The sequence below is a fragment of the Grampus griseus genome, assembly GCF_964374135.1.
Source record: "Grampus griseus genome assembly, contig: HAP1_SCAFFOLD_50, whole genome shotgun sequence".
Taxonomy (NCBI): domain Eukaryota; kingdom Metazoa; phylum Chordata; class Mammalia; order Artiodactyla; family Delphinidae; genus Grampus; species Grampus griseus.
In genome coordinates this window covers 45,094-69,054 of record NW_028133393.1, presented here as the reverse complement: position 1 = coordinate 69,054, position 23,961 = coordinate 45,094, and the positions used below count along the sequence as shown (strand labels likewise).

At 57.4% G+C, this 23,961-nt stretch overlaps 1 protein-coding gene across 1 annotated transcript in view; it reads left to right on the top strand.

Annotated features, from left to right (window-relative positions):
* GLI2 (GLI family zinc finger 2) overlaps positions 1-23,600 on the top strand; it is a gene marked incomplete at its 3' end in the record, with an annotated part of 247,461 nt that extends 223,861 nt beyond the window's left edge. The window contains exons 6-14 of the mRNA XM_082682079.1: positions 1,266-1,467; positions 3,065-3,278; positions 4,576-4,698; positions 7,804-7,938; positions 12,126-12,275; positions 16,177-16,341; positions 17,605-17,883; positions 19,388-19,724; positions 21,172-23,600. Coding sequence (XP_082538205.1) covers positions 1,266-1,467; positions 3,065-3,278; positions 4,576-4,698; positions 7,804-7,938; positions 12,126-12,275; positions 16,177-16,341; positions 17,605-17,883; positions 19,388-19,724; positions 21,172-23,600 — 4,034 coding nt within the window. The remainder of the gene's footprint in view (positions 1-1,265; positions 1,468-3,064; positions 3,279-4,575; positions 4,699-7,803; positions 7,939-12,125; positions 12,276-16,176; positions 16,342-17,604; positions 17,884-19,387; positions 19,725-21,171) is intronic.
* Between the last annotated feature and the right edge of the window lie 361 nt (positions 23,601-23,961).

Here is a 23,961-nt window from a genome sequence, read left to right as displayed (position 1 = left end):
AGGTGGGCATCACGAGCCCGGGAACCGCTGAGTGCAGGTGTGGGTGCCGAGGCGCTCTTCAGCACAGCCCTGCAGGTCGGCACTTGGGGACCCTTTACAAAGAGGAAACGGGCCCAAGGAGGGTCTGGACAGGGTGGGAACCTTGGCATGTGGATTCCTGTCCAGCGATGTGGTCACACCATTTCTCGGCTGCTGTGTGCCCAGAGGGGAGACCAGAACCCTGGTTGGGAGAGGAGGGGCTGTCGGGAGGAGCGGTCTGGGGCCCCTGGTCCTGAGGAGCGGGGAGCCCGGTCTGGGGGCAGGCCCTCCTCCCTCCCTGCAGCTCCGTGTGTATGTATGGGGAGGGGGAGAGCGCACCCACAGGCAGTTGGGTAGGGCACCAGGCGTGTGCGTGCGTGCATGCATGTTTAAGGCAACAGGTCCCCGAGGCCCAGGTGACTCCAGAAGGGAAGGACCTTGGTGTTGGAGAGCCGTCTGCGTGCTGCCAGGCTGCCTTTTGCCATGTCATCCTCTGTACTCCCCACCCCAGACCGGCCAGGAGTCTAGGGCCTCTGCTTGGCGAACGTCCATTCAGGGCAGTTTGGGGCGATCCTGGTCGCAACGTGATCCGCGACCCTGGAGCACGTGGCTCCTTTCCCTCTCCTTCCTGTGGAAAAGTCACCCGCTGGGATGCTCTACAGCAATAAAAAAGGCGCTGGTTCCTGCCACACACAGCTGCGTGGAGAAACCTCACCGATAATGTTGGACAAAAGAAGCTGTTTGAGAAAAAGCATTGATAATTCCATTTATGTAATAGGCAAATACGCAAAACAGGCAACACTAAGCTGAGGATGAGAGACCAGTCTGGTGGCTGCCCCTGGGAGGGTCCGGAAGGGGCAGAGGGGCTGCTGGGCGCTGGCCGGGCCGTGCTTCTTGGCCCGCAGCTGGCTTCACTGGTGGGTTCCCTATGTGAGAGGCCACCAAGCAGGTCACCTACGGTTTGTGACTTGGCTGTTGTGCCTCAGGCGTTGCTGGACCCGGTCTCGGCCTCTGTGTGCCTAGCAGGACAGGCACTAACACAGATCCTCAGCACACCAGGTGTGGACCAGGCCCATCATACAGATGAGCAAACTGAGGCCGAGAGAGGCCTGTGCCCCAGAGCCGCCAGCTGGACAGGGGCAGATCCGCAGTGCCCATCAGACTGTCCCCCCCCAGTCCCCTTCCCCCGTCACATCACCCCCACAAGTGCGGTCCTGCTGACGCGCCTTGGCTTGGCTGTCCTGCAGTGTCGCGTTTCTCCAGCCCCCGGGTGACGCCCCGCCTGAGCCGCAAGCGGGCGCTGTCCATCTCCCCGCTCTCGGATGCCAGCCTTGACCTGCAGCGCATGATCCGGACCTCGCCCAACTCGCTGGTGGCCTACATCAACAACTCGAGAAGCAGCTCGGCTGCCAGCGGCTCCTACGGGCACCTGTCGGCCGGCACTCTCAGGTGAGCCTAGCCCGCGAGCCGGGGCCAGGCTGGGGCCCAGCGGAGAGGGTCCACACTGGCATCCCGGGAGAAACACAGGACTTGTTTTTGGTGTTTTTTTTAATTGAAATATAGTTGATCTACAGTGTCGTGTTAGTTTCTGCTGTACAGCAAAGGGACTCAGTTATACACGTATATACATTCTTTTTCATATTCTTTTCCACATGGTTTATCACAGGATATGGAATCGAGCTCCCTGTGCTCTACAGTAGGACCTTGTTGTTTATAGGACTTGTAAGTCAGTCTACTTGCGAATATTCTAGGAATTCAAAACCAGTAATGATGACACTGAAACATGCCAACAGTTGGGTGCATCTTCATGGGCCTCTTTTTCACCCACCAAATGATTTTTTAGTAACCCTTATCGGGCCTGTCGTGAAAAATTCCATCATGAAGTCAAAGGGGACTTTCCTAGTGTTTCAGCAGTGTCACTGACCAGCACTGGACTGCTGCAGCTCTGACACTGGCTTGGCCTGCATGTCTCTGGGCCGGCAGACGTCTCGCTCTGTGGTCACAGCACACGCAGACCTCACCATCACCTCCCGCCCCGTCCCCTCTGTGCAGCACTTGACTGTTCAGAGGACTCAGACCCCAGCCAGCTTGGCTGAAACCCATGTCCTTACACTGGCCCTCCTGAAAGAGGCCAGGGTTAGAGGAGCTTAGGAATGCCAAGAGAGCTCAGCCCAAGGACCCGGAGATAAGGGATGATAACAATTATATCAGTTATCTTTTGCTATGTGACAAAAAAACAAAAACAAAAAAAAACCCCCGCAGTATCAAACAGTAAGCAGTTAGCCTCTCGCAGCATTTCCAAGGGTCAGGAGCATGAGACTGGCGTAGCTTCAGGTCTCTCACGAGGCTGCAGTCCAGATGTCGGCCAGGGCCGTGGTCACCTGGAGACTTGACTGGGCCTGGATGTCTGTTTTCAGGATGGCTGGCCCTTGGGCCTGTTGGCACAAGCTCTAGTTGCTCTTCACGGGAGCCCCTCCACATGCTGCTTGAGCGTCCTCACAACATGGTGGCTGGCTCCCCCTCCCCCACCCCCAGAGGGAGTGACCCCAGAGAGCAAGGAGGAAGCCCCGGCATCTTCTGTGGCTTAGCCTCGGAGGGCACCATTTCTCCCTCAGTGTCCTGTTCTGGAAAGAGTGGCCCGTATGCAGGTGGCGTGGTAGAGCTCAGAAGACAGAGGACAGTGGGAACCGGAGGGCTCGGGACACACTTCCTGGACGAGGGGGCATTAGAACGGGGTTCAAATAGTCAGGGAGCATCAGCGATGCAGGGGCGCATCTCAGGCAACAGAGCAGTGAAGGGCCAGGGACAGAGGCTGCGTCCTGGGGCAGGGCCTGGGGGCTATGCACAGAAGTGGAGGCCTGAGACAGCCGGCAGTGGGGAGCCACGGGTGCTTGAGCGGGTAAAGCCATGGTGACGGGGCAGTCAGCAGCGTGCCCATCCAGATCCCCGGGCAGCGTCCTGTCTGTCCAGGAAGCGTGAGCCTCACAGAGTCCTGCCCCCACCTCACCCCACCCCTCTCCATCACCTTGTCTGCCCTTCTCTGCAGCCCGGCCTTCACCTTCCCCCACCCCATCAACCCCGTGGCCTACCAGCAGATCCTGAGCCAGCAGCGGGGCCTGGGCTCGGCCTTCGGACACACGCCACCCCTGATCCAGCCCTCGCCCACCTTCCTGGCCCAGCAGCCCATGGCCTTCACCTCCATCAATGCCACATCCACGCAGCTCAGTAGCAGCAGCAACTGTCTGAGTGATGCCAACCAGGTAGGTGGGGGCGGGGGGCCACCAGGCACTCATCTGCACCGAGCGAAGGCCAATCATGGCCATCTCATGCCAGGAACATGTGGAAGGACTCTGGGCACGGGTCTGGCTGGCACCGTACCTCTGGGCAGAGGCCACGTGATCAAACGGGCCTCAGGCTGGATCCCCAGTCAGGAGGCCAGGGCTGGGTCCTCACACTGCCCTCGCTCACCATGGGCCAGCACCCAGCCTCAGTTCTTTGGCTGACTGTCCAATAAGCATAACGACTAAATGGAGAAACCCTAGTATTCAGTCAGGCATCATACAGGGACCTCATACACAGCATGTAACATGGATGGCTGAAACAGGTAATTAATACTGTACGGCTTAGTTTGAGAGCATGAGTTTACCCAAGGCCATCTTATTCGACCTTCCCAACGGGCTTTTGACATGCCCGGGCCGGCTCACAAGCGCTGGGCATGCTCGGTGCCATGAGCATTTGATGAATGAACAAAGTCCTGTTTTGCAGATGAGAAAATGCAGTTGGAGTCCTAGAGACAGTATCAGATAGTAGGAAGGGCGCAGGCCTCAGAATCAGATCGTGTTTTGAACCCTGACTTACCTGAAAGCTCTTTCAGCCTGAGCTCACACCCCTGCAGAGTGGGGCTGCCACCGATATTGGGTCACTGAGCCTGGGTCCACCTGGATCCTGGTTAGCGCTCACGATGACCATCCTTGAGGTGAAGCAGCTGCCCAGGCCACCCAGCTGGCAGGACAGAGGTGACCACGTGCTGGGGAGGAAAGACCAGAGGCCGTGCGGTCTAGGAGTGGCCCTCTTCTAGAAAGTTCTCCCCAGGGCTCCAGGCGGCCACCTAGCACCTCCCCCAGACGGTGGCTGTCAACTTTTGTCACATCCCCTGACACCGCAACTCTAACCCGCTTGTCCTGAGGAACCAAGCTCTTCTGTCCCGCTCCCTGGACTGGCCGGCCCTGTTGTCCTCAGACCCAGAGCCGCCCCTGCCTGGGAGGGCTGAGAAGTTGAGGCCGCTGAGTCGGGCGCGGGGTCCCCAGCATTTCTCAAAGAGAGGGTCTCTGCTCCATCTCCATTGTGGGGGGGGGGGCTGCGTGGTAGGGAGGAGGGTGCTGGTGGGCCCGGCCCTGGGCTCCCCGGGCTGTGCCCCAGGCCAGAGGACCAAGCTGTGCAGTGACTCAGTTTCTGAAACTGCAAACACAAGTGTCGGCCTGGACGGCCTAGTGCGGAGAGTCCAGGGTAAAGCCCAAGCAGAACTTTGGGGTGCCCCCCTGTGTTCCCCTCTCCCAGAGCAAGCAGAGCAGCGAGTCAGCCGTCAGCAGCAGCGTCAACCCCCTCGTCATTCACAAGCGCAGCAAGGTCAAGACCGAGGCCGAGGGCCTGCGACCAGCCTCGCCTCTGACCCTGACGCAGGTAACCTGCTGGCCGTCCTGGCCGGGCTCGAACTGGGGCCGGGCCTCGTCTCCTGGGGCAGCTGCCTTGGGGCCGTGACCCTGTTGAGAGTGGGTAATGGACGGCAGCCTGCATGAATGAATGAATGAGTGAGTGAGTGAGTGGACCAGAGAGGGCAGGGCAGGCACGCCAGGAAGCTCAGGGAGGACCAGAACTGTGTCCCCAGCTCCCCGCACACACCTCACATGTGCTCATCAAATGCCTACCTGAGGGGGAGGGGGGGCTGCAGCTGTCTGTCCCTGCAGCACAAGCCCCAGGCCAACTGAGTTGCTCACGGCCCCTGAATGGCTCAGGCCCCCTGCGTCTGCGCCCTCTCCCTGGAAATCTGAACCCCACCCTATTCCCTGAATAGTAGGACTCACATGTGCCCAGACACCACCACCACCACCACCACCCAGCTTCTAGGTCACTACTGTGCACTGCACAGTAAGCTTTGGAGAGGTGGCACTTTGGGCACAGTGCCTGTTTTGGCTCTGCGTCACCGGGTTTGCCTAGGGCCTGGTGCGCAGTGGCTGAGAGAGAATATTTTCTAAGGACTCAACGCACATTTGAGGGGGTGAGTGTTACAGTGCCTGGGAGGGGAGGGGGGACAGTTGCTGGCGGGAAGGCAAGGAACAGAGCATCCCGCAGCCCAGAATGAGCCTGTTGTGGGGCTGAGACCCTAGTGCATGTGTCTTTCTTTGGAGATCCTGCCACTTATTCCAACACCAAGCCAACAGGCACACAGCCCCAGCTCCAGGGGAGGGGACGGCATGCATGCTGACCTCTGGGGCAGGCCTCTCGTGGCAGCCTGGTCTCCACCCATTACTACGGAATCCACAGCTATGACACCACGGGTCCTCGGGGCCTCTGGTCCCCGTCTCCCCTACATCTGCCGGACCATCCTTTATCAAACCTGTAAACCATAGGGCGTGCTCCAGGCACTTAAGTTTTATGAAATATTGGGTTCTGTTATTGTCAGGCAAACAGAGAGGTTGGTGACAAATTCTTCTCCCCTCACTGACACCAGAGCATCTCTGCGTGATGCATGGTTTCCACGTGGCTGGCCATCGTCAGGGGCTGTTGAAATTGATGAGGACGGTGAGTGTCCACGGGGGATAAACTCACTGGAGCCGTGGGGCCAGGGCTGCGGGGAGGCGCCCAGTGCCAGGGAGTCCCCCGCCCAGCCCCCTCAACCCGGGGGGCTGCACAGAGCCCACCCTCCTGCCCAGCTCCGCTCCTACCTCGTGTCATGGAAGGACAGACGTTTATCATGCGGAGGTTGTCACCGTGTCACTTAGTGTCCTGACTCTGACCTGACTCCTTGGCTCCCTGACTCATTTGCAAGGTGGACGGGCTTGCTTTCTCTTGGCAGCAAATGCAACAGAACGGATCCCTTCTCAGCTTCCGCCCTCAGGTTCCTGGGCTGGGGTGCTGCTTGGCTGGAGGCCCAGGCCCACCCTCTGCCCCTGCACTCTCCTCGGATCACGTCCATGTGGCAGCTTCTTCCTGTCTTCTCTGAAATAAGCAGGGCAGGCAGCTTGAGGAGTAATACGTCTATTTCCAGTTTTTCTGCAAGTGCAGAGGCATTAGGAGGCCCCAGCCCTCCCAGGGCTAGACGGCTAGAGATGCGGGAAAGAGGCATTCCTGCCCCTCCTTTTAATGTGGACCCAGTACTGCCCGGGGACTTACTGGACAACACGTCATTTTCCTTTTCCAGAACACGTGCATTAATTGTAAGGTGCTCTGGGAGACGACACTCAGAACCCACCCCCTGGAGAGCCCTCTGCAGCCCCAGTGGAAAGCCAGTCTGGGGTGCAAGTCTGCACTGGCCACGGGGGGTGGGTCACAAGGCCAGTTTCTGCTCCGAGAAATGGACTCAACTTCAGGAGGGAGGCTGAGATGGAGGCTGCAGCCTCCGCTTCATTGAGCCCCTGTAGCCTTTGGGAACTGCGGTGCCTGTCTCTGGGGAGAGGGTGTCTGTCTCCCCTTAGCCTGAGCTATAAATGCTTTCCCCAGAGGCTCTTCTGAAAGACAGACATTCCTGCCATTTTACAAATAGTTTAGAAGTAAAGCAGGTCCCCCTAACGTCTGCCCCTTTGCCTGGCTTTGCTCTGAGCCCGACCCACAGGCTAGGGGATACTGGGGAGGCCTCAGCCTGCTCTGGAGGGCCTCACCGGGCCTTCTTCCCAGCCTGGCCATCTATGCCTCTCCCCGTGTCCCCGCTCCTGATACCACTCAGCCTGTCCTGTGTGCCCGGCTTGGAAGCTGCCCCCGGCCAGCTCTGTTGGCATCAGCTGGGATGGGGGGCCTTGTGGGGTTGACCCTCAGTCTGTTGCTGGTTCGGGAAGAAAAGCCTTTGTCCTCTTTGAAAGGAATTTCGGGTGCCTGTGATCAATGGAAGGCCCATCTCAGGGGCCTTTCCTTTACCTTGAAACGGGCATACATGGGCCCCATCGTGGCTGGGAGACATGAGCCCAGATGTGGGCGGCCACAAACTCACTGTGTCCTGGAGGGAGCCGGTCGGCATCTGCTGGAACGTCAGGGTGCCCAGCTGTCATACCAGAATACAAACACCCGCATTTTAGGGCTGTCACAGGGAAGCCCGATGCTGGGAAAGTATGTGAGTGCCATGTGTGCCCTTGGGAGGAGGGGACAGTAGAGGGTGAGGCCAGGCCAATGCGTGTGGAGTTTCCTCTTGCCTCCAGACAGGAGGTGACCCCGCACACACTCTAAATACAAATGCCCGCCGCCCCCCTGAGCCTGTGGGGCCTGCCCCAGCTCTCCCCAGGGAAACCCCACCAGATAAGCAAAAGTCACTGCCCTCCTGTCTCCTGTTCTCCTTGCCATGGCCGTTGACCCAGGACTGATGGGACTCCGTGTTGAGGGCCAGCCAGCATGTGTGCATGCTTGTGTGTTCATGCGTGTGATGTGCATGTGAGCACGGGCGTGGCCCCGCCTAGACCAGCCCACGGGTCCTCAGCACAGCCTTCACGGGGCTGATAGTGACCTTTCCTTGGGGCCAGGTGGCTGAATGTGGCTCATGTGTGTGTGCTCTGCACCCCCCCCCCCGCCCCCCCACCCCAGGAGCAGCTGGCTGACCTCAAGGAGGACCTGGACCGGGATGACTGTAAACAAGAGGCTGAGGTGGTCATCTACGAGACCAGCTGCCGCTGGGAGGGCTGCACCAAGGAGTACGACACCCAGGAGCAGCTGGTGCATGTAAGCCCCCGAGCGGCCCAGCCCAGGCCCCGACTAGAGAGGAGGGGCCCCGGAGATGCCTGGGCCACCTCCTGCGCGGGTGGAAGGCGTGATTACTTACAGAGGCCGTGCTTGTTTCTAAAAGGGGACTTATAAATACGTATGTAGTACAAGAGATTAACAAAAATAATGGAAAATTAGAAGGAAAGAAACAATAAAATGAAGCCCAAAGTAAAGGTAGTATTAAAAACCAAGTGCTCAGGGCTTCCCTGGTGGTGCAGTGGTTGAGAGTCCGCCTGCCGATGCAGGGGACACGGGGTCGTGCCCCGGTCTGGGAAGATCCCACATGCCGCGGAGCGGCTGGGCCCATGAGCCATGGCCGCTGTGCCTGCGCGTCCGGAGCCTGTGCTCCGCAATGGGAGAGGCCACAGCAGTGAGAGGCCCGCATACTGCAAAAAAAAAAAAAAAAAAAAAAAAAAAACCAAGTGCTCTGAGCTTGGTCTTCTTTTATTTTTATTTTTTTCTGGAGCTTCCTGGCAGCCAATGCAAAGAAGGAAATAAGATTAGGTAAGCCAGCCAGCATCCACAAGATAACAACAAACCTGACCCTGAAACCTGAAAGAAGTTTCTCCCATGGAGGGAGGAGTTGGTCATTTCCTCTTGGAGACCATGCACAGATACCCAGTGTACGTGGGTGCAGCTGGGTGTTTATACCCATACAGGGAGGGGACTGCTGTATGATGCCTGGGTACTGACGGATCAGGAGATCAGAGAAGGCCGTGGGAGCTGGGTGTGCCCTTCAGGGTCTGCCTGTAAACTTTCTACAACAGCAGCCACTGTGGGCTCACTCATGCAGTGCAAACAGCAGGAACAGGAGCTCAAGGTAGGAGGTGCCTGGCTTCCAACCTGGCTCCACCACAGCTAGCCAAGTGGTTCTGAACAAGTGACTGAACCTCTGTGAGCCTCGGGTTTTTTCTCCTGTAAATAGAGGTGAAGCCCACTCTACAGAGGGGTGAAGGTTGACCATGATACCAGCATAAGCACTTAGCAGAGAGCAACCCTCCATACACGGGCATTCCCTCCTGGCTTCTCCTCCCTGTTCCCCAGGCCGGCCCCGAGTGGTTCCCTCTTCTCCGTCCAGAAAAGAACTTAAAGTCAAGAATAAACCTCCCCCAACCCCAACACACACTCCTTGGTGAGTGAGTGTCTATAAAGATGAATCTACACCAAGCTGGAAGCTCAAATGCTGGGTAGATCCCCACTCGGCAACTCTCTTACATTTTAACCAATTTAATTGTAAAACTGAGTTAGCTACCTGACATTTTTTTAATATTTTAAAAATTATGTAAGTATTATATAAACATGTTCTCTTTATAATCAAATTGAGCACTATGGAAGTATATAAAATGTAGAGTAAAAATCCCTCTACCCTCTCCTTTCTCACCACCAAAGACAAGCATTGTCCAGAGTTGAGCGTGAATCCTCCAGATGGCTTCTGTTCACACACGCACGCGCACGCGCGCACACACACACACACACACACACACACACACGCTGGTCACACCCAGGAGCCATCCCACAAGAGCCACGTCCTCCCTAGCTCTGTGAAATCAACATTTAAGACACCACCCACTCCCCCTGCTTCCTTTTCTTGTGGGCTTGCTCTCAAAGACTGTAGGTTTCTTTGGTGTTGAGGTTTTTCTCCCCCAATTTTCACCCAGGGGACTGGAATTTCTCAGCAAACCCATTGCTGCTGACGTCAAGCCTGTAAAGCATGGTCTTATCTCATCCTCCTGGGACTCAAACATAATTTTTCAACCAAGTGCTCTGAGCTAGAGTTCACATACATATCTTTTTTTTTTTTTTGGAGCTTCCTGGCCACCAATGCAAAAGGGAAATAAGATTAGTTCAGCCAGCCAGCGCCTGCAAGATATTAACACCTCTTTGGGTTAAACAAGTCTTGAGGTGGAGTAGGGGCCACTGGAGCTGTGAGCTTTGGGACAAATCAGATAGATGAAAGGGGGATAAAAGAAGATCTGGAGCCGGAGGGGTTGCAGGCAGAGAGGTGGAGGGGAGGATGTAAAAGATGCCCAGGAAGGAGTGGTCAGCCCTAAAGAGTGGGGAGGGGATTCCTCAAGTAAAGGCAGGGGCTCCAGACGTGGGAAGAAGGGCTCCAGCTGCAGGCTCCTGCCTGGGTCCTGGGGCTGTGGGTGACTGTCTGCACCTGGCCCTGAAAGGAGCAGGTTCCTGTGTTGGGGTGTGGGGAGCAGGCTGGTCTGCTCAGCTCCGTCTCTCTCTCTGCTCCCTGGGAAGATGGATGGCCTGGGCACGCATGCGAACTGGAGCCCCTAGTCAATTATTAACAATTTGTTGCTAAGCAAACCAATAAGAAAAAAATGAAAGGTATTGTCAGGAAGCATTTTTATCATTTGAAAGGCTTTCAAAATGGAAAGTGAGGCTAATATAGTAAGATTTCCCTGGAAGTTCAAAGCGCCATAGATTTTGCTTGCTCTGATGTCGGCATTTGGATGCATGATGGTCCAGCCTGTCACCCAGGGCGCGAGGGCCCAGCGGTTTTCTGTCCTGCGGGGAGAAGATGCTGCTGGACCCCAGATGCTCAGCTCCGGCACAGCCTTGTAGGTTGCAAAGGTCTACAGAAGCGCCGTGCAATAGAAAGACACCACCAGCCCCAGTGCCAGCCCCACAGGTAGTCTTACATTAGCTAGGGGCACGTTTAAGCAGAGTGAAAGGAAACAGGTAAAATTAATTGGATTCATGTATCAATATTTTGTTTAACCCAAAATACCTAATATTATCCTTTCTGCATGCAGTCAATATATCACAAAATTATTGAGGTATTTTACATCCTTTTTTCATTCTCAGTCTTTGAAACAGGTGTGTGGTTTATACTTACAGCCCATCCTGGTCGGGAGCAACCACCTTTCAGGGGTGCAACAGCCACAAGCGGAGAATGGCCACCAAATGGGACAGTGTGGGTCCAGATATGGTGGCAGAGATGCCACCATTCCCACTCCCCAGTTAAACAGACAACCTGAAAGATTAAGGACATAAAGGTCCTGAGGCCCCACCCACGTATCAACACATCCCAAAGCTCAGCAGTAGTAAGAGCCCTGCTCCAGTGAGGACTGCAGCCTTCAGTTAAATCATGAAAGCAAGTAACAAAACCAAATGTCCTACTCAGGGCGGCTTGCTTTGCTACCTGTGACAGAAAACCTCCGTGGCCTGTTGCTGCCCATCACAGGGAGAAACTGCCCCCGGGGGGCGCACAGGTGATGGGCCCAGGGCAGAGGCCAGAAGGTGTGGGTGCAGGGGCTGAGAGAAAGAGAAAAATTCTCCCCATGCTCCTGACCCAGGGCAGTGCTGCCTGGGGTGGGTCTGAGGCCCACTCGTCCAGGGAAGGCTTTCTGGCCATGCACTTCCCAGCTGCGCCCGGGATGCCCCCCGCTCCGAGCACCGAGGGCCCCCCCACCACTGCAGGATCAGCTGGATGTCTTGGGCTGTCCCGCCTTGCCTTCCTGGGCCGTTTTGTCCCCCGGGCGGCCTCACACACTGCCCAGGGCACACGGTCAGGGTCAGACTCTAGCTCCCTCCTGGGCAGGCTACTTTCACAACCTGGGCTTTTGTGAAAAGGGGACAAAGCTGTCATCTCATGGGTCACTGTCAAAAAGAGAGACGAGGATGCATTTTGTTTCTGTTACGGTAAGAATGTTAGGGACCTCCCTGGCGGTCCGGTGGTTAGGGCTCGGTGCTCTCACTGCCGGGGCCAGGCTTCAACCCCTGGTCGGGGAGCTAAGATCCCACAAGCCTCGTGGCCTAAAAGAGAAACAAAAATATTATTTAAAAATTTCTGGAGCCATAGGGACAAGCTTGGGAGAGGCTGCTCGTGCCCCCACTGTGTGCATGTCTGCCCCGCCGCAGCTAATGAGTGCCTACTGTTTGCAGCCTGGAAGTATCATCATAACCATCAGTTCTCCATAGACCAGAGCCTAGAGCCCAGACTGGTGTCTTTGACCATCATGGAGGGTCACTTTGATGACTAATTGGAAGATGCAGCCCAGATAACTCACGAGGAGGCGTGGCCGGCACCTGGATGCTGGCCCATGCGGCGGCTGGTCTGCATAGACCAGGTGGGGTCTGGAGGGGTGGGTGGACGGGCTCACCCTTCCCCGTGGGCTTCTTCCCGGCAGCACATCAACAACGAGCACATCCACGGGGAGAAGAAGGAGTTCGTGTGTCGCTGGCAGGCCTGCACGCGGGAGCAGAAGCCCTTCAAGGCGCAGTACATGCTGGTGGTGCACATGCGCAGACACACGGGCGAGAAGCCCCACAAGTGCACGGTGAGTGGCCGCGGGCCGGCCCATCGGCCAGCTGATGGGGCTGGTGTGGGCAAACCTGGTGAACAGCGTTGGGACAGGCCTTGCCGACAGGGTGTCCTGTCTGCCCCCGCCCAGTCTTGGGTCCTGGGGGCCCTTCTGTCTGTCTGCTGCCCCAGATCTTCGCTTACTCTCCCTGTGGGGCAGTGTGTGCATCTCGGTACCTGCGGGGGGTGGGGGGCGTGCTGGTGTCTCTGTGGTTGTGTCTGTGTTACTAGGAGCCCCACAGCGCAGCTGTGCCCTCACCCGACTGGGTGACCCTGGGCAGGGGGCCAGCTTGGTGGCTCGCTGCAACCTGTCCTCTGCACAGAAAAGAGTTTCACTGGAGAGTCACAGATTGAGCGATGACGGGTTAAAAGTCACTTTGGTTGAGTTTTTTTTAAAAGTGGGAACGCAGTGATAAGACCTTTTAGACAGTCTCCCTTATGGAGTCAACAGGATTTGTGACTCTATTGGGTTGGCCAAAAAGTTCGGGGAAAACCCAAACAAACTTTTTGGCCAGCCCAATATTTGGTGAGACCTTTATTTTAATTTAATTTTATTTATTTTTGTATACAGCAGGTTCCTATTAGTTATCCATTTTATATATATTAGTGTATACATGTCAATCCCAATCTCCCAGTTCATCACAGCACCACCCCTCCCCCGCCACCTCCCCCCTTGGTATCCATACGTTTGTTGTCTACATTTGTGTCCCTATTTCTGCGCTGCAAACCGGTTCGTCTGTGCCATTTCTCTAGGTTCCACATATATGCGTTAATATAGGTGAGACCCTTTTTTAACACACAGGAATTGCTCCCTCTTTCAAAGAGCGGTGGCCCTGTGATGCACTCCTGTGGCTGTGACAGAGGCCTCTGGGAACTGCTCTTTATGAATTACCGTATTTCATAGATTCTGAGACACACACTTCATTCTCATTTTAATGACTCTGAAATCAGTCTGTCTTAAAATCGGTGGTGTCCAGGATTCAATGAAATACACTACCTTTGTTGGCAAGGTTTTGGTTTTTTTTAATTGAGATAGAATTCACATACCATAAAGTTCACCCTTTTTAAAAAAATGTACAATTCAGTGATTTTGAGCGAATTCACAAACTTGTGCAGCCTTCACCACTAGCTAATTTCAGGACATTTTCAACACCTCCCCAAAAGAAACCCCATACCCACCAGCAATCACCCCCGTGCCCCCCTCCCCTGCATCCCCTGACCACCACTAATTTGCTTTCTGTCTCTATCAACGTGCTTCTTCTGGGCAGTTCCTAAAAATGGAATCATACAATGTGTAGCCTCTGTGTCTTCTCCTTCACTTGGCATGTTTTCAAGGTTCCTCCATGTAGTATCATGTATGAGTATTTCATTTCTTTTTGTGGCTAAATAATACTCCACTGTGGACAGATCACAGTTTTTTATGCATTAATCAGTTGGTGGCTATTTGCATTGTTTTCACTTTTTGGCTATTAACACTGCTATGAACATTCACGTTCAAGTTTTTGTGTGGTTATGTTTTCAGTTTCTTACGTATATACCTAAGAGTGGGTCATAGAGTCATAGAGTGGGTCATCGCTGGGTCATAGAGTAACTCTATGTTGAACTTTCTGAGGACCTGCCAGACTCTTTTCCAAACAGGTGACAGTATTTTACATTCCCACCAGCCATGGGTGAGGGCTCTGATTTCTCCACATCCACACCAAAACTTGTAGTTACCTGCCTTTCAGTTACCTAGTCATCCTAGCGTGTGTGAAGTTGCATCTCATTGTGGTTTTGATTGGCATTTCCCTAATGACAGATGATTTTGAGCATCTTTTCGTGTGCTTATTGGCCATTTGTATATCTTCTTTGGAGAAATGTCTACTCCAATATTTTGCCCACTTTTAAATTGAGTTATTTGTCTTTCTGTTGTTGAATTGTAGTAATTTTACTAGAGCCTGATTTGCAAATAGTTTCTCACGTTCTGTAGGTTTTCTTTTGATTTTCTTCATGGTTTCCTTTGAAGCATAAAAGTTTTAAATTTTCTCAAAGTCCAATGTTTTCTTTGCTTGTGCTTTTGGTGACGTATCTAAGAAACCACTGCCTAATCCAAGGTCACAAAGATTTATCCCTATATTTTCTTCTGTGAGTTCTATAGTTAATAAGTATAGTTTTATTTATATAAATATATACATGTATACATTTAGTAAGGTAGTTCTTCCATTTAGGTCCTTAATCCATTTTGAGTTAATTTTTGTAGAGGGTGTGAGATAAGGGTCCAAATTCGTTCTTTCGCATGTTGTTACACAGTTGTCCCAACCCCATTTGTTGAAGAGACTGTATTTTCCCCATTGAATGGTCTCGACACCCTTGTTGAAACCCAGTTGACCCTAAATGTATGAGTTTATTGCTTAACTCTCAGTTCTCTTCTGTTGATCGATACATCTGTCCTTATGCCAGTACCACACAATGTCTTTTTTTTTTAATTGATGTACAGTTGATTTACAATAGTGTTAATCTCTGCTGTACAGCAAAGTGACTCAGTTATACACATATATACATTCTTTTTTATGTTCTTTTCTATGATGGTTTATCCCAGGAGATTGGATATAGTTCCCTGTGCTATACAGTAGCTTGATTACCATAATTTTGTTGTAAGTTTTGAAATTGGCAAGTGTCAGTCTTCCAAATTTGTCCTCCTTTTGCAAGATTGTTCTGGCTCTTCTGGATCTTTTGCAGCAAGTTATTTTCTTAACACCCCGAGTGGTAGCAAACCATAGCCCTCTGATATGAGCTGTGAACTGCAGAAACGAATAAAAGGCATTGGAGCCAAGTGTGCCCAGTCAAACTGGTCAGGAGTAAAGGGGAGGATGTGAAGAATGAGACAGTTCCTGTTGGGGTTTACGTGTTATTCTGGGGGCAATTTTCACAGCTACACTGGATGCAGTTGCGGTGTGTTTGGAATAGGTGCCCCCTGCAGTGATCCTTCCTCCCTCCCTCCCTTCCTGCCCCTGTCTCTGGCTCCCTCTTTTCTTCCTTTCCTAAAATGTTTACTGAGCGCTGCACATGTTTCTCTTCGTCAGGCGCTAGCTAAGTCCTAGGAACACAGAAATGAACAAGACCCAGAAAGTACCTGCTCTCCGGGAGCTTGTATCCTAGTGGGAAGGCCAGATGACAAAATGATTAAGATAATTATAAACTGTGTTAGGGAGTATAAAGGGAAAAGGGTGGTATTATAATTAAGAAAATCAGAGAACTGCTCTCGGAGGAGATGACCTCAAAGATTGAGAGGGAGTGGGCCAAGCCAATGCCGGGGTGGGTGGGGGTGGGAAGGAGGTTCCAGCCAGAGGGGACAGTGTGCGCAAAGGCCACTCGCCGGGAAGAGCTCAGCGGGGTCGGGGAGCAGAAGGGACCGAGGGCGAGGATGGCCAGCTCCCTCAGGGACGCAGAGGACCCTGGATTTTATTCTCAGCACATTCAGTGCACAGAACAGTTCTAATCAGGCAGTGGCGTTGGGAAACAGTTGACGAGAACATTTACAGAGTTTGTGATCATATGGGAAGAGTCTTTACAATGTGCTGTTGATTTTAACGAGCAGAATAAGTAACTGAACGCTTGAGATGTTCCCGATTTGGGTTTGAAAAACGTGCGGGGATGAACTGCAGAGTCCCCAGAGTGAGACTTGCCTGGGTGTCGGCTGTCCCTGGGCCGTGGACGGTGTCATTTTCCTGTCCCTTCCACGTTTTTGCCACGTGTCATTTATATAATCAGGAAGGAAGGTAATGCTGTCGCTGAGATCCGTGCGCCTGGCTGCACGTGCGGGGCAGAGCGGGCCCCCGGGTCAGGCTCCCTGCGGTGGATATGGGGCGCCCTCACTGACTGAACCCGCCTCTTCCCAGTTTGAGGGCTGCTCGAAGGCCTACTCCCGCCTGGAGAACCTGAAGACGCACCTGCGCTCCCACACAGGGGAGAAGCCGTACGTGTGTGAGCATGAGGGCTGCAACAAAGCCTTCTCAAATGCCTCGGACCGCGCCAAGCACCAGAACCGCACCCATTCCAACGAGGTACCCGGCCCCAGGGAGGCGGGCAGCGGGCACGTGCGTGAATGCATCACCCTCATCCCACGGCTTCTAGGCACCCGTAGGCCATTCGGTGGCCAGGTGCCACTTCCCTCCGCCCCCTGGTGTGGGGACTCAGCATGCAGCGGCAGCCCTGTCCCCCCCACCACAGGCTGGCAGCGCGGATGACACGCTCCAGCCGCTCGTGCCGCCCGGGCCTGCGGAGCTGTCGGTCCCTCCCCGCGTGGAGCACAGAGCAGCCTCTGTCTCTCCAGGTAGCCAGAACCCCAGGCAGGGCTGAGGGAGCCCAGGGAGGAAAGTCGGGTGGGAGCTCATGGTGGCTCTGTACCCGCCTTCCGGTCCCCGCCCAGCCATTCAACTGCTATCACTCAGGAAAGGATGTTTCTAAACGTTTTGATACATTTTGGACCCCGAAGGGACTTGCTCCAGTGCTGGTAGGAAGTTCGAGGACTTCCCAAAGGTATCTGAACCCCTCAGAGTGTCTAAAGACAAGAGCTAGCCTTGGATAGGGGTGTGTGTGGGTATGTGTGTTTGCAAGCATGTATGTGCATGTGTGTGGATGTGGATGTATGTATTATGTGTGTGAATATGTATTTGTAAGTATATGTACACGTATGGGTGTTTACATACGTGTGTGTGTGAGTTTACGTGGATGTGTGTGCTTGTGTGTGTACCTGTGTGCGCGTATGCATGTAGACAGAGTATATGTGGATGTCACTTGTGTGTGTGTATGAGCTCAGGACCGAGGTTCAGAAACCCTGGGTTTTCATCCCACTCCTGGGTGACTTGGGGGCAGTGTCTTTGCCTCTCTGAACCTGTCTTTCCTCGTGAGACAGAGCAGGTGTTCGTGCTGTGTCACAGACGTATAACGAGGTAATACACTCTCTACTGATACCAAAATGCCCAGCGCCTCAATCGCTATGCGGATCACACCAGGCACTGTGTGTCCCCTCCCTCTACAGGCTCTGATCCATGTCCCTGGTCCGTGGTGGGGGCCCCCTTAACCACAGGCTTACCTGCAGGAAAAGGTGGCAGGCGAAGCCGGCGGGGCGGGGCTCCTGCGGGGCGGGACTCCTGTGGGCGGGACTCCTGCGGGGCGGGGCTGACGTGGCTCCATCCATGGGCCCAGCGCCTTCCGACAGTGCCGCCAGCTCTGCTCTGCCGAAGGACGCGGCTCCGGGAGGACGGACGGTGCTCCCACGCGGAGTCTGCCTTCCTATCCCATCCGTAACGCCTCTTCTCTTCCAGAAACCCTACATCTGCAAGATCCCAGGCTGCACCAAGAGGTACACAGACCCCAGCTCCCTCCGGAAGCACGTGAAAACAGTCCACGGCCCAGATGCTCACGTCACCAAGAAGCAGCGCAACGACGTGCACCTCCGCACCCCCTTGCTCAGGGAGAACGGGGACAGCGAGGCCGGCGCCGAGCCTGTCCGGGGCTCCGAGGAGAGCGCCGAGGCCAGCAGCACCAGCCAGGCCGTGGAGGACTGCCTGCACGTCAAAGCCATCAAGACCGAGCGCTCCGGGGTAAGCAGGGCTGCGCAGCAGAGGCCTGGTCCATACCCCGCCCCCAGGAGGCCGTGCCCAGCGGCACCAGGGGTGCAAGGATGTCCCTCCTCTCTCCAGCTCAGCTGGCCCCCATCACCACCTTGGGCCCCCATGGAACCTGTTTCGTGCCAGGTCCCATCCTGCTGGGCAGGCCGTGGGTGACGGGGATGCCTCCCCCGACGCGGTCAGTTTGCAGGGGGTGGGGCGGTACCCGGTGTCTGCCTTTCCAACCAGTACCCGCCGCCGCTGCAGCTGCCCCCGCCCCTCTGTCCTGTCTCTGCGTCCTTGCCCCTCTGGCCTGCACCCCTTTTGTTCTAACCACCTGTTCTTTGTCTCCACCTCTTTCTCCTGACTGTACCTCCCCTAAGGATAGACGGTACTGAGGTGAGCGGAGCAGCGGGGTGGGCTCTGGGCGCGCTGGCGTGAGTGAGGGGGGCTGGGGCGCTTGTCCAGGCTCCTTACGGCCGGGAAGGCAGGTTCGGGTACGTAGACCGCAGGCACCGCAGGTGGGGCCGTTGGAACAGCTCGAGGCTGGCAGCAGGGGGTCAAGCTTGCAGGCACAGGAGGAAGCGTTGGGGTCCAAGCCCAAGTGAGGGTCAGGGCAGGGTGGAGGTGTGAATCTGGACTGCGGAGCAGGGCGGGCCTGACCTACAGAAGGCCTTGAGTGCCGAGGTGAGGGGTGTGGGCCGTGCTGTGTGCAGCTCCCCTGGAAAGGTCTGGAATTTGGGAGCCTTCAGGTTAGAAATGAACCAAGGATGCTGCATCCCAGGTGAGCCTCATTTGGGCTCAGATCCCAGGTCACGGTGGAGGGAGCCCAGTTTCTGTGGGGTTCCACCCCGTACACGTGTGCCACCAGCTCTCGCCTCAATTCACCCTGTTGCAGAGGGAGGGCTGGTTTGGGGTGGCCACTCAGGTCAAGGGTGAGGGCTGTGTCCAGCAGCTGCACCCTCCGCAGTCAACCCTTCCCTTTCTAGCAACCCACCTCCGGCCTGCTGGGCAGACGGCAGGTAGCAGGCCTTCACTGTTTCTTACTTCATCGAGTGGCCCACCCCCATCGCTGTTGTTGGGGTGCTTGAGTCTCCTCCTTCCTGTCAATTTCACGCGGCTGCGGCAGCCTCTGTAGGGCTCAGCTTCATAGGGTCCACATACTGAAAGCTCTGCAGGCAGAGAGCTCGGCCCAGACGCTGGCTGGGAAAGCTTAGGAGCATAGCAGGGGGCTAGGGCGGGTGGGTGGTGGGTGCCTGGCGATTACCCGCTGCCTTCTACTCGCCGGGTGGTCTCCATCCATCCACCGACTCTCTCCAGGAGTCAGGTCGGGTCCCGCTTACAGCTGGGGAAGTCGAGGTTCAGAGCAGTGGTGCTTTGAAAGCTCCTCCGTACGGCAGCGTCCTGCCCCCGGGTGTGCAAGGGTACAGCGTGGGTGGCAGGGCCGGTGGGTGCTCGCACCCTCTGAGTCTGTGCCTTCTCACCACGCTCCCCACAGCTGTGTCAGTCCAGCCCCGGGGCCCAGTCTTCCTGCAGCAGCGAGCCCTCTCCTCTGGGCAGTGCCCCCAACAATGACAGCGGTGTGGAGATGCCGGGGACAGGGCCCGGGAGCCTGGCAGACCTGACGGCTCTGGAGGACCCACCGCCGGGGGCCGACGCCTCCACCCTGGCCACCCCCTCTGCCGGTGGCCTGCAGCTGCGCAAACACATGACCACCGTGCACCGGTTCGAGCAGCTCAAGAGGGAGAAGCTCAAGTCGCTCAAGGATTCCTGCTCATGGGCCGGGCCGGCTCCACACACCCGGAACTCCAAGCTGCCCCCCCTGCCGGCAAGTGGTGAGTGGAGGCCCCGGGCGTGCAGGTGGGGTGGGAGGGAGCCCAGGGCAGCACGATGAGGTTCATACCCACCACGCACCATGTGCCCTGGAGAAGATGGATCTTACAAGCCCATTGCACAGGTCAGGGAATTGAGGCTCAGAGAGGTGAAAGTGCTTTGCTCAGATCGGTGGCAGAGCTGAGGCTCAGCCCAGGCCTGAGTGGCTCCGAAGCCCATGCTCCTCCGGCTACACCATGCTGCATCCCCATAAGCCCCAAGGCAGGCAGGCCCAGCTCAGCCCTTGCTCTCCTCGTGAGCCATGCACTTGCCTACCAGGCACCTGCCGCGCACACCACGGCAAAGGGCTCGGCAGGACAGGGACACGTTCCAGGTCCCTGTGGTTAGAAGGCCAAGTTACGAGATGCCGAATAAGCAAGGAGCGCCGAGGACAGAGCTCAGTGTAGCTCGAGAGAAAGCAGGGCAGCTGGGGAGGCGCAGGGAGGGCGTCACGGAGGGGGCAGCCCTGTGCTCAGCCTCGGGAAGCGTTGGCCAGACTTTGAGGTGGAAGATGTCTTCACCAGGCGTTTCTTGAGTGCCACTGTGCCAGGCTGCGTGCCGGGCGCCAGACACCTTGGGGCACTGAGCCTCCACACTGCCCTCCAGGGCCCAGTGTGCACCGTGGCACTGAGTTATTAAGAGGAGACCCTGAGAGGCACCACCCTGCTCCTCCTTGAAGCGGGGATTCGTTGCCCCAGCTGTCGAGGGAACTGCCGGCAGATGGCCTTCAACTCCCCACCTCCTGCAGAGATTGCCTGGGGTGCTGACAGCTGCCTCACCCAAGGTCACCCTTCCCGGCATGGCCCACGTCCAGGGATAGATCTCTGCAGGGCTGTAGAGGCTGCTCAAGGGCCAGAGCTGCCTGTGAGATGAGCCGCGGCTGGCGGTGGGCCTGCGTTGCAGCTGTCTTCTCCCTAACCACTCTGCTGCCTCTCCACACCACCCCGCCGTGGCTGTGGGTCTCAGGATAGTCCCCCTAAACAGCCTGCTGGGTAAACTCAGTCCCAGGGGAGCCCACATGGCAGCGCCCATCCGTGGATGGTGGGGATGCAGGGAGGCTGTGGCCAGGGCCCTCCTGGGCTCTTGGGGATAACCCAGTGCTACGGAGAGGCACATCCCATCCACAGCTGGAGAAACTGAGGATGGGACCTAATGAGAACGCAGGGCCAGCCGGGCAGTGCTGGATTGGGATCGGGCCTCCTAACTTCCACTAGCTGCCCTGGCTATGAGTGCCACCGTTTGCTAACTGTCCCTTCTTTTCTTCCTCTTGAGAAATCATTGGCTGGGTTCCTTCTGGGTGCCAGGTCCCGTTCCAGGGCTCTGGGCCCGGCAGCCTCAGCGCGGCCCAAGCAGGCAGTGTACCGCCCATTGTCCCCAGTCCCCGGCGCTGAACCCTCTCCTCTCCCGCAGGCTCCGTGCTGGAAAACTTCAGAGGCGGCGGCGGGCCAGCGGGGCTGCTGCCCAACCCGCGGCTGTCCGATCTGTCCGCCGGCGAGGTGACCGTGCTGAGCCACCTGCAGGAGCGCCGCGACAGCTCCACCAGCACGGTCAGCTCGGCCTACACCGTGAGCCGCCGCTCCTCGGGCATCTCCCCCTACTTCTCCAGCCGCCGCTCCAGCGAGGCCTCGCCCCTGGGCGCCGGCCGCGCACACCCCGCCAGCTCCGCCGACTCCTATGACCCCATCTCCACCGACGCGTCGCGGCGCTCCAGCGAGGCCAGCCAGTATGGCGGCAGCGGTGGTGGCGGCCCGGGGCTGCTCCAGCTCACACCCGCCCAGCAGTACAGCCTGCGGGCCAAGTACGCAGCAGCCACGGGCGGGCCGCCCCCCACCCCGTTGCCCGGCCTGGAGCGCGCTAGCCTGCGGACCCGGCTGGCGCTCCTGGATGCACCCGAGCGCATGCTGCCCGCTGCCTGCCCGCACCCGATCGGGCCTCGGCGGGGCAGCGATGGGCCGCACTACGGGCCAGTGGGGCCGGCGCCCTCCTTCCCCCATGAGGCGCCGGGCGGTGGGGCGCGGAGGGCCAGCGATCCCGGGAGGCGACCCGACGCCCTGGCGCCCCCGCGGGTGCAGCGCTTCCACAGCGCCCACGACGTGACCCCGGCAGCTCTGCCGCTGCCCTGCGCCCAGGGCCGAGGCCTCCGTCTGCAGAGCCACGCGAGCGCCGACGGCGGCCTGGCCCGAGGCCCCTACTCGCCCCGGCCGCCCAGTATTAGCGAGAACGCAGTGATGGAGGCCTTGGCGGTGGGGGCGGACGGCGTGGGCCCCGAGGTCAGCCTCGGGCTGCCGGAGGACGACCTTGTACTGCCCGACGACGTGGTGCAGTACATCAAGGCGCATGCCAGTGGCACCCTGGAGGAGAGCGCCCCAAAGGTGTACCCCCCGGAGAGCACCTGCTTCTCCGAGAACCCCAAACTGCCCAGCCCCGGGCTGCACGGCCGGCACACGATAGCGGCCGCAGACTCCAACGTGGGCCCCTCTGCCCCTGTGCTGGGAGGCTGCCCACTGGGTTACGTGGCCCCCTCCAGCCTGAACAAAAACAGCATGCCTGTGCAGTGGAACGAGGTGAGCTCCGGCACCGTGGACGCCCTGGCCAGCCAGGGGAAGCCTCCGCCCTTCCCACAGGGCCACCTGGCGGTGGTGCCACAGAAGCCAGCCTTCAGCCAGTACCCAGGCTACAGTCAGCAGGGCCTGCAGCTGAGCCCCGGGGTCCTGGACAGCTCGCAGCCACACCTGCAGCCCTGCGGTGGAGCGCCCTCCGCGCCCAGGGTAAACTACATGCAGCAGCTGCGGCAGCCAGGGGCGGGTGGCCAGTGTTCCAGCATGGCGGCTGCTGTGAGCGCCCACCCTGGCTACGGCCAAGCCCATCCCCAGCTGAGCCCCCTGGGTGGGGCCCCGCACCAGTTCCCCCGGTCCTGCAGCAACATGGCGGCCAAGCCAGGCCACCTGGGGCTCCCCCAGCAGATGGAAGTTGTCCCTGACCCCGCCATGATGGGCAGCAGCCACAGGGAACTTGACATCCCCAGTTCCAGCCTGGCTAGGATGCCACCACCTCACCTAGCCCAGAGCTACCCACAGCAGAGCCATCACCTGGCCACAGCCATGAGCCAGGAGGGCTACTGCCAAGGCCCCAGCCTTGTGCCTTCCCACCAGCCTGGCTTCGTGGGGCCTCAGCAGGGCCCGACAGGGGCGGCCGGATCGAGCTTCGGCCTAGTGCAACCCCGGCCACCCGCAGAGCCCGGCCCTGCTGGCCGCCGCCGTGGGGTGCGTGCGGGGCAGCAGCTGGCCTATGCCAGGGCCTCTGGCCACGCCATGGCTGCCCTGTCAGCCGACCAGGAGATGGCAGAGTCTGTGCCCAAGGGGACGATGGGCGGCGTGTTGGCCCTGACTCCCCAGGCACCCCCCCAGGATGCGGGCGGGGCCCAGGACCGCAGCACGCTTTACTATTACGGCCAGATCCACATGTACGAGCAGAACGGAGGCCTGGAGAACCAGGCCAGCTGCCAGGCCATGCGGCCCCAGCCTCCGCAGCCCCAGGCCTTGCCCTCGCCAGGGCTCAACCAGGTGTCCAGCACTGTGGACTCCCAGCTACTCGAGGCCCCCCAGATTGATTTTGATGCCATCATGGATGACGGCGATCACTCCAGCTTGCTCTCGGGGGCCCTGAGCCCCAGTCTCCTCCACGGCTTTTCCCAGAGCTCCTCCCGCCTCACCACCCCACGCAACTCCCTGACTCTGCCCTCCATCCCTGCGGGCATCAGCAACATGGCGGTTGGGGACATGAGCTCCATGCTCACCAGCCTGGCCGAGGAGAGCAAGTTCCTCAACATGATGACCTAAGGCCCCGGCGCCTGGCGCTGTGCGGACCCCGAGGGACCAGCGCTTCCCAGAGCGCGGGCCTTTCGTCCGTTTCATCTTTTTCCCCCAGAAGTATTAAATAGGTCTGAGGGAGTTTGGCCAGTGGCTGGTTCAGACCACAGAGGCTTTAAGGGCAGGTTTACGTGCGTCCTGTCTGGTCTTCTTTTAGATTATCTGTCGGAACTCTGAAAAAAGCCTCAACAGAAAAGGCAAGGCAGGAATGCAAAACTCGTTTACACAGCGCTTCGCAGCCTTTGGTGTTTATAGGACCACTCTGTTCTGGCTTTGTCACCTCTGTCATCTGGCTAATGAGGGATTACGTTGGCCCAGGGCTTTCCAAGCA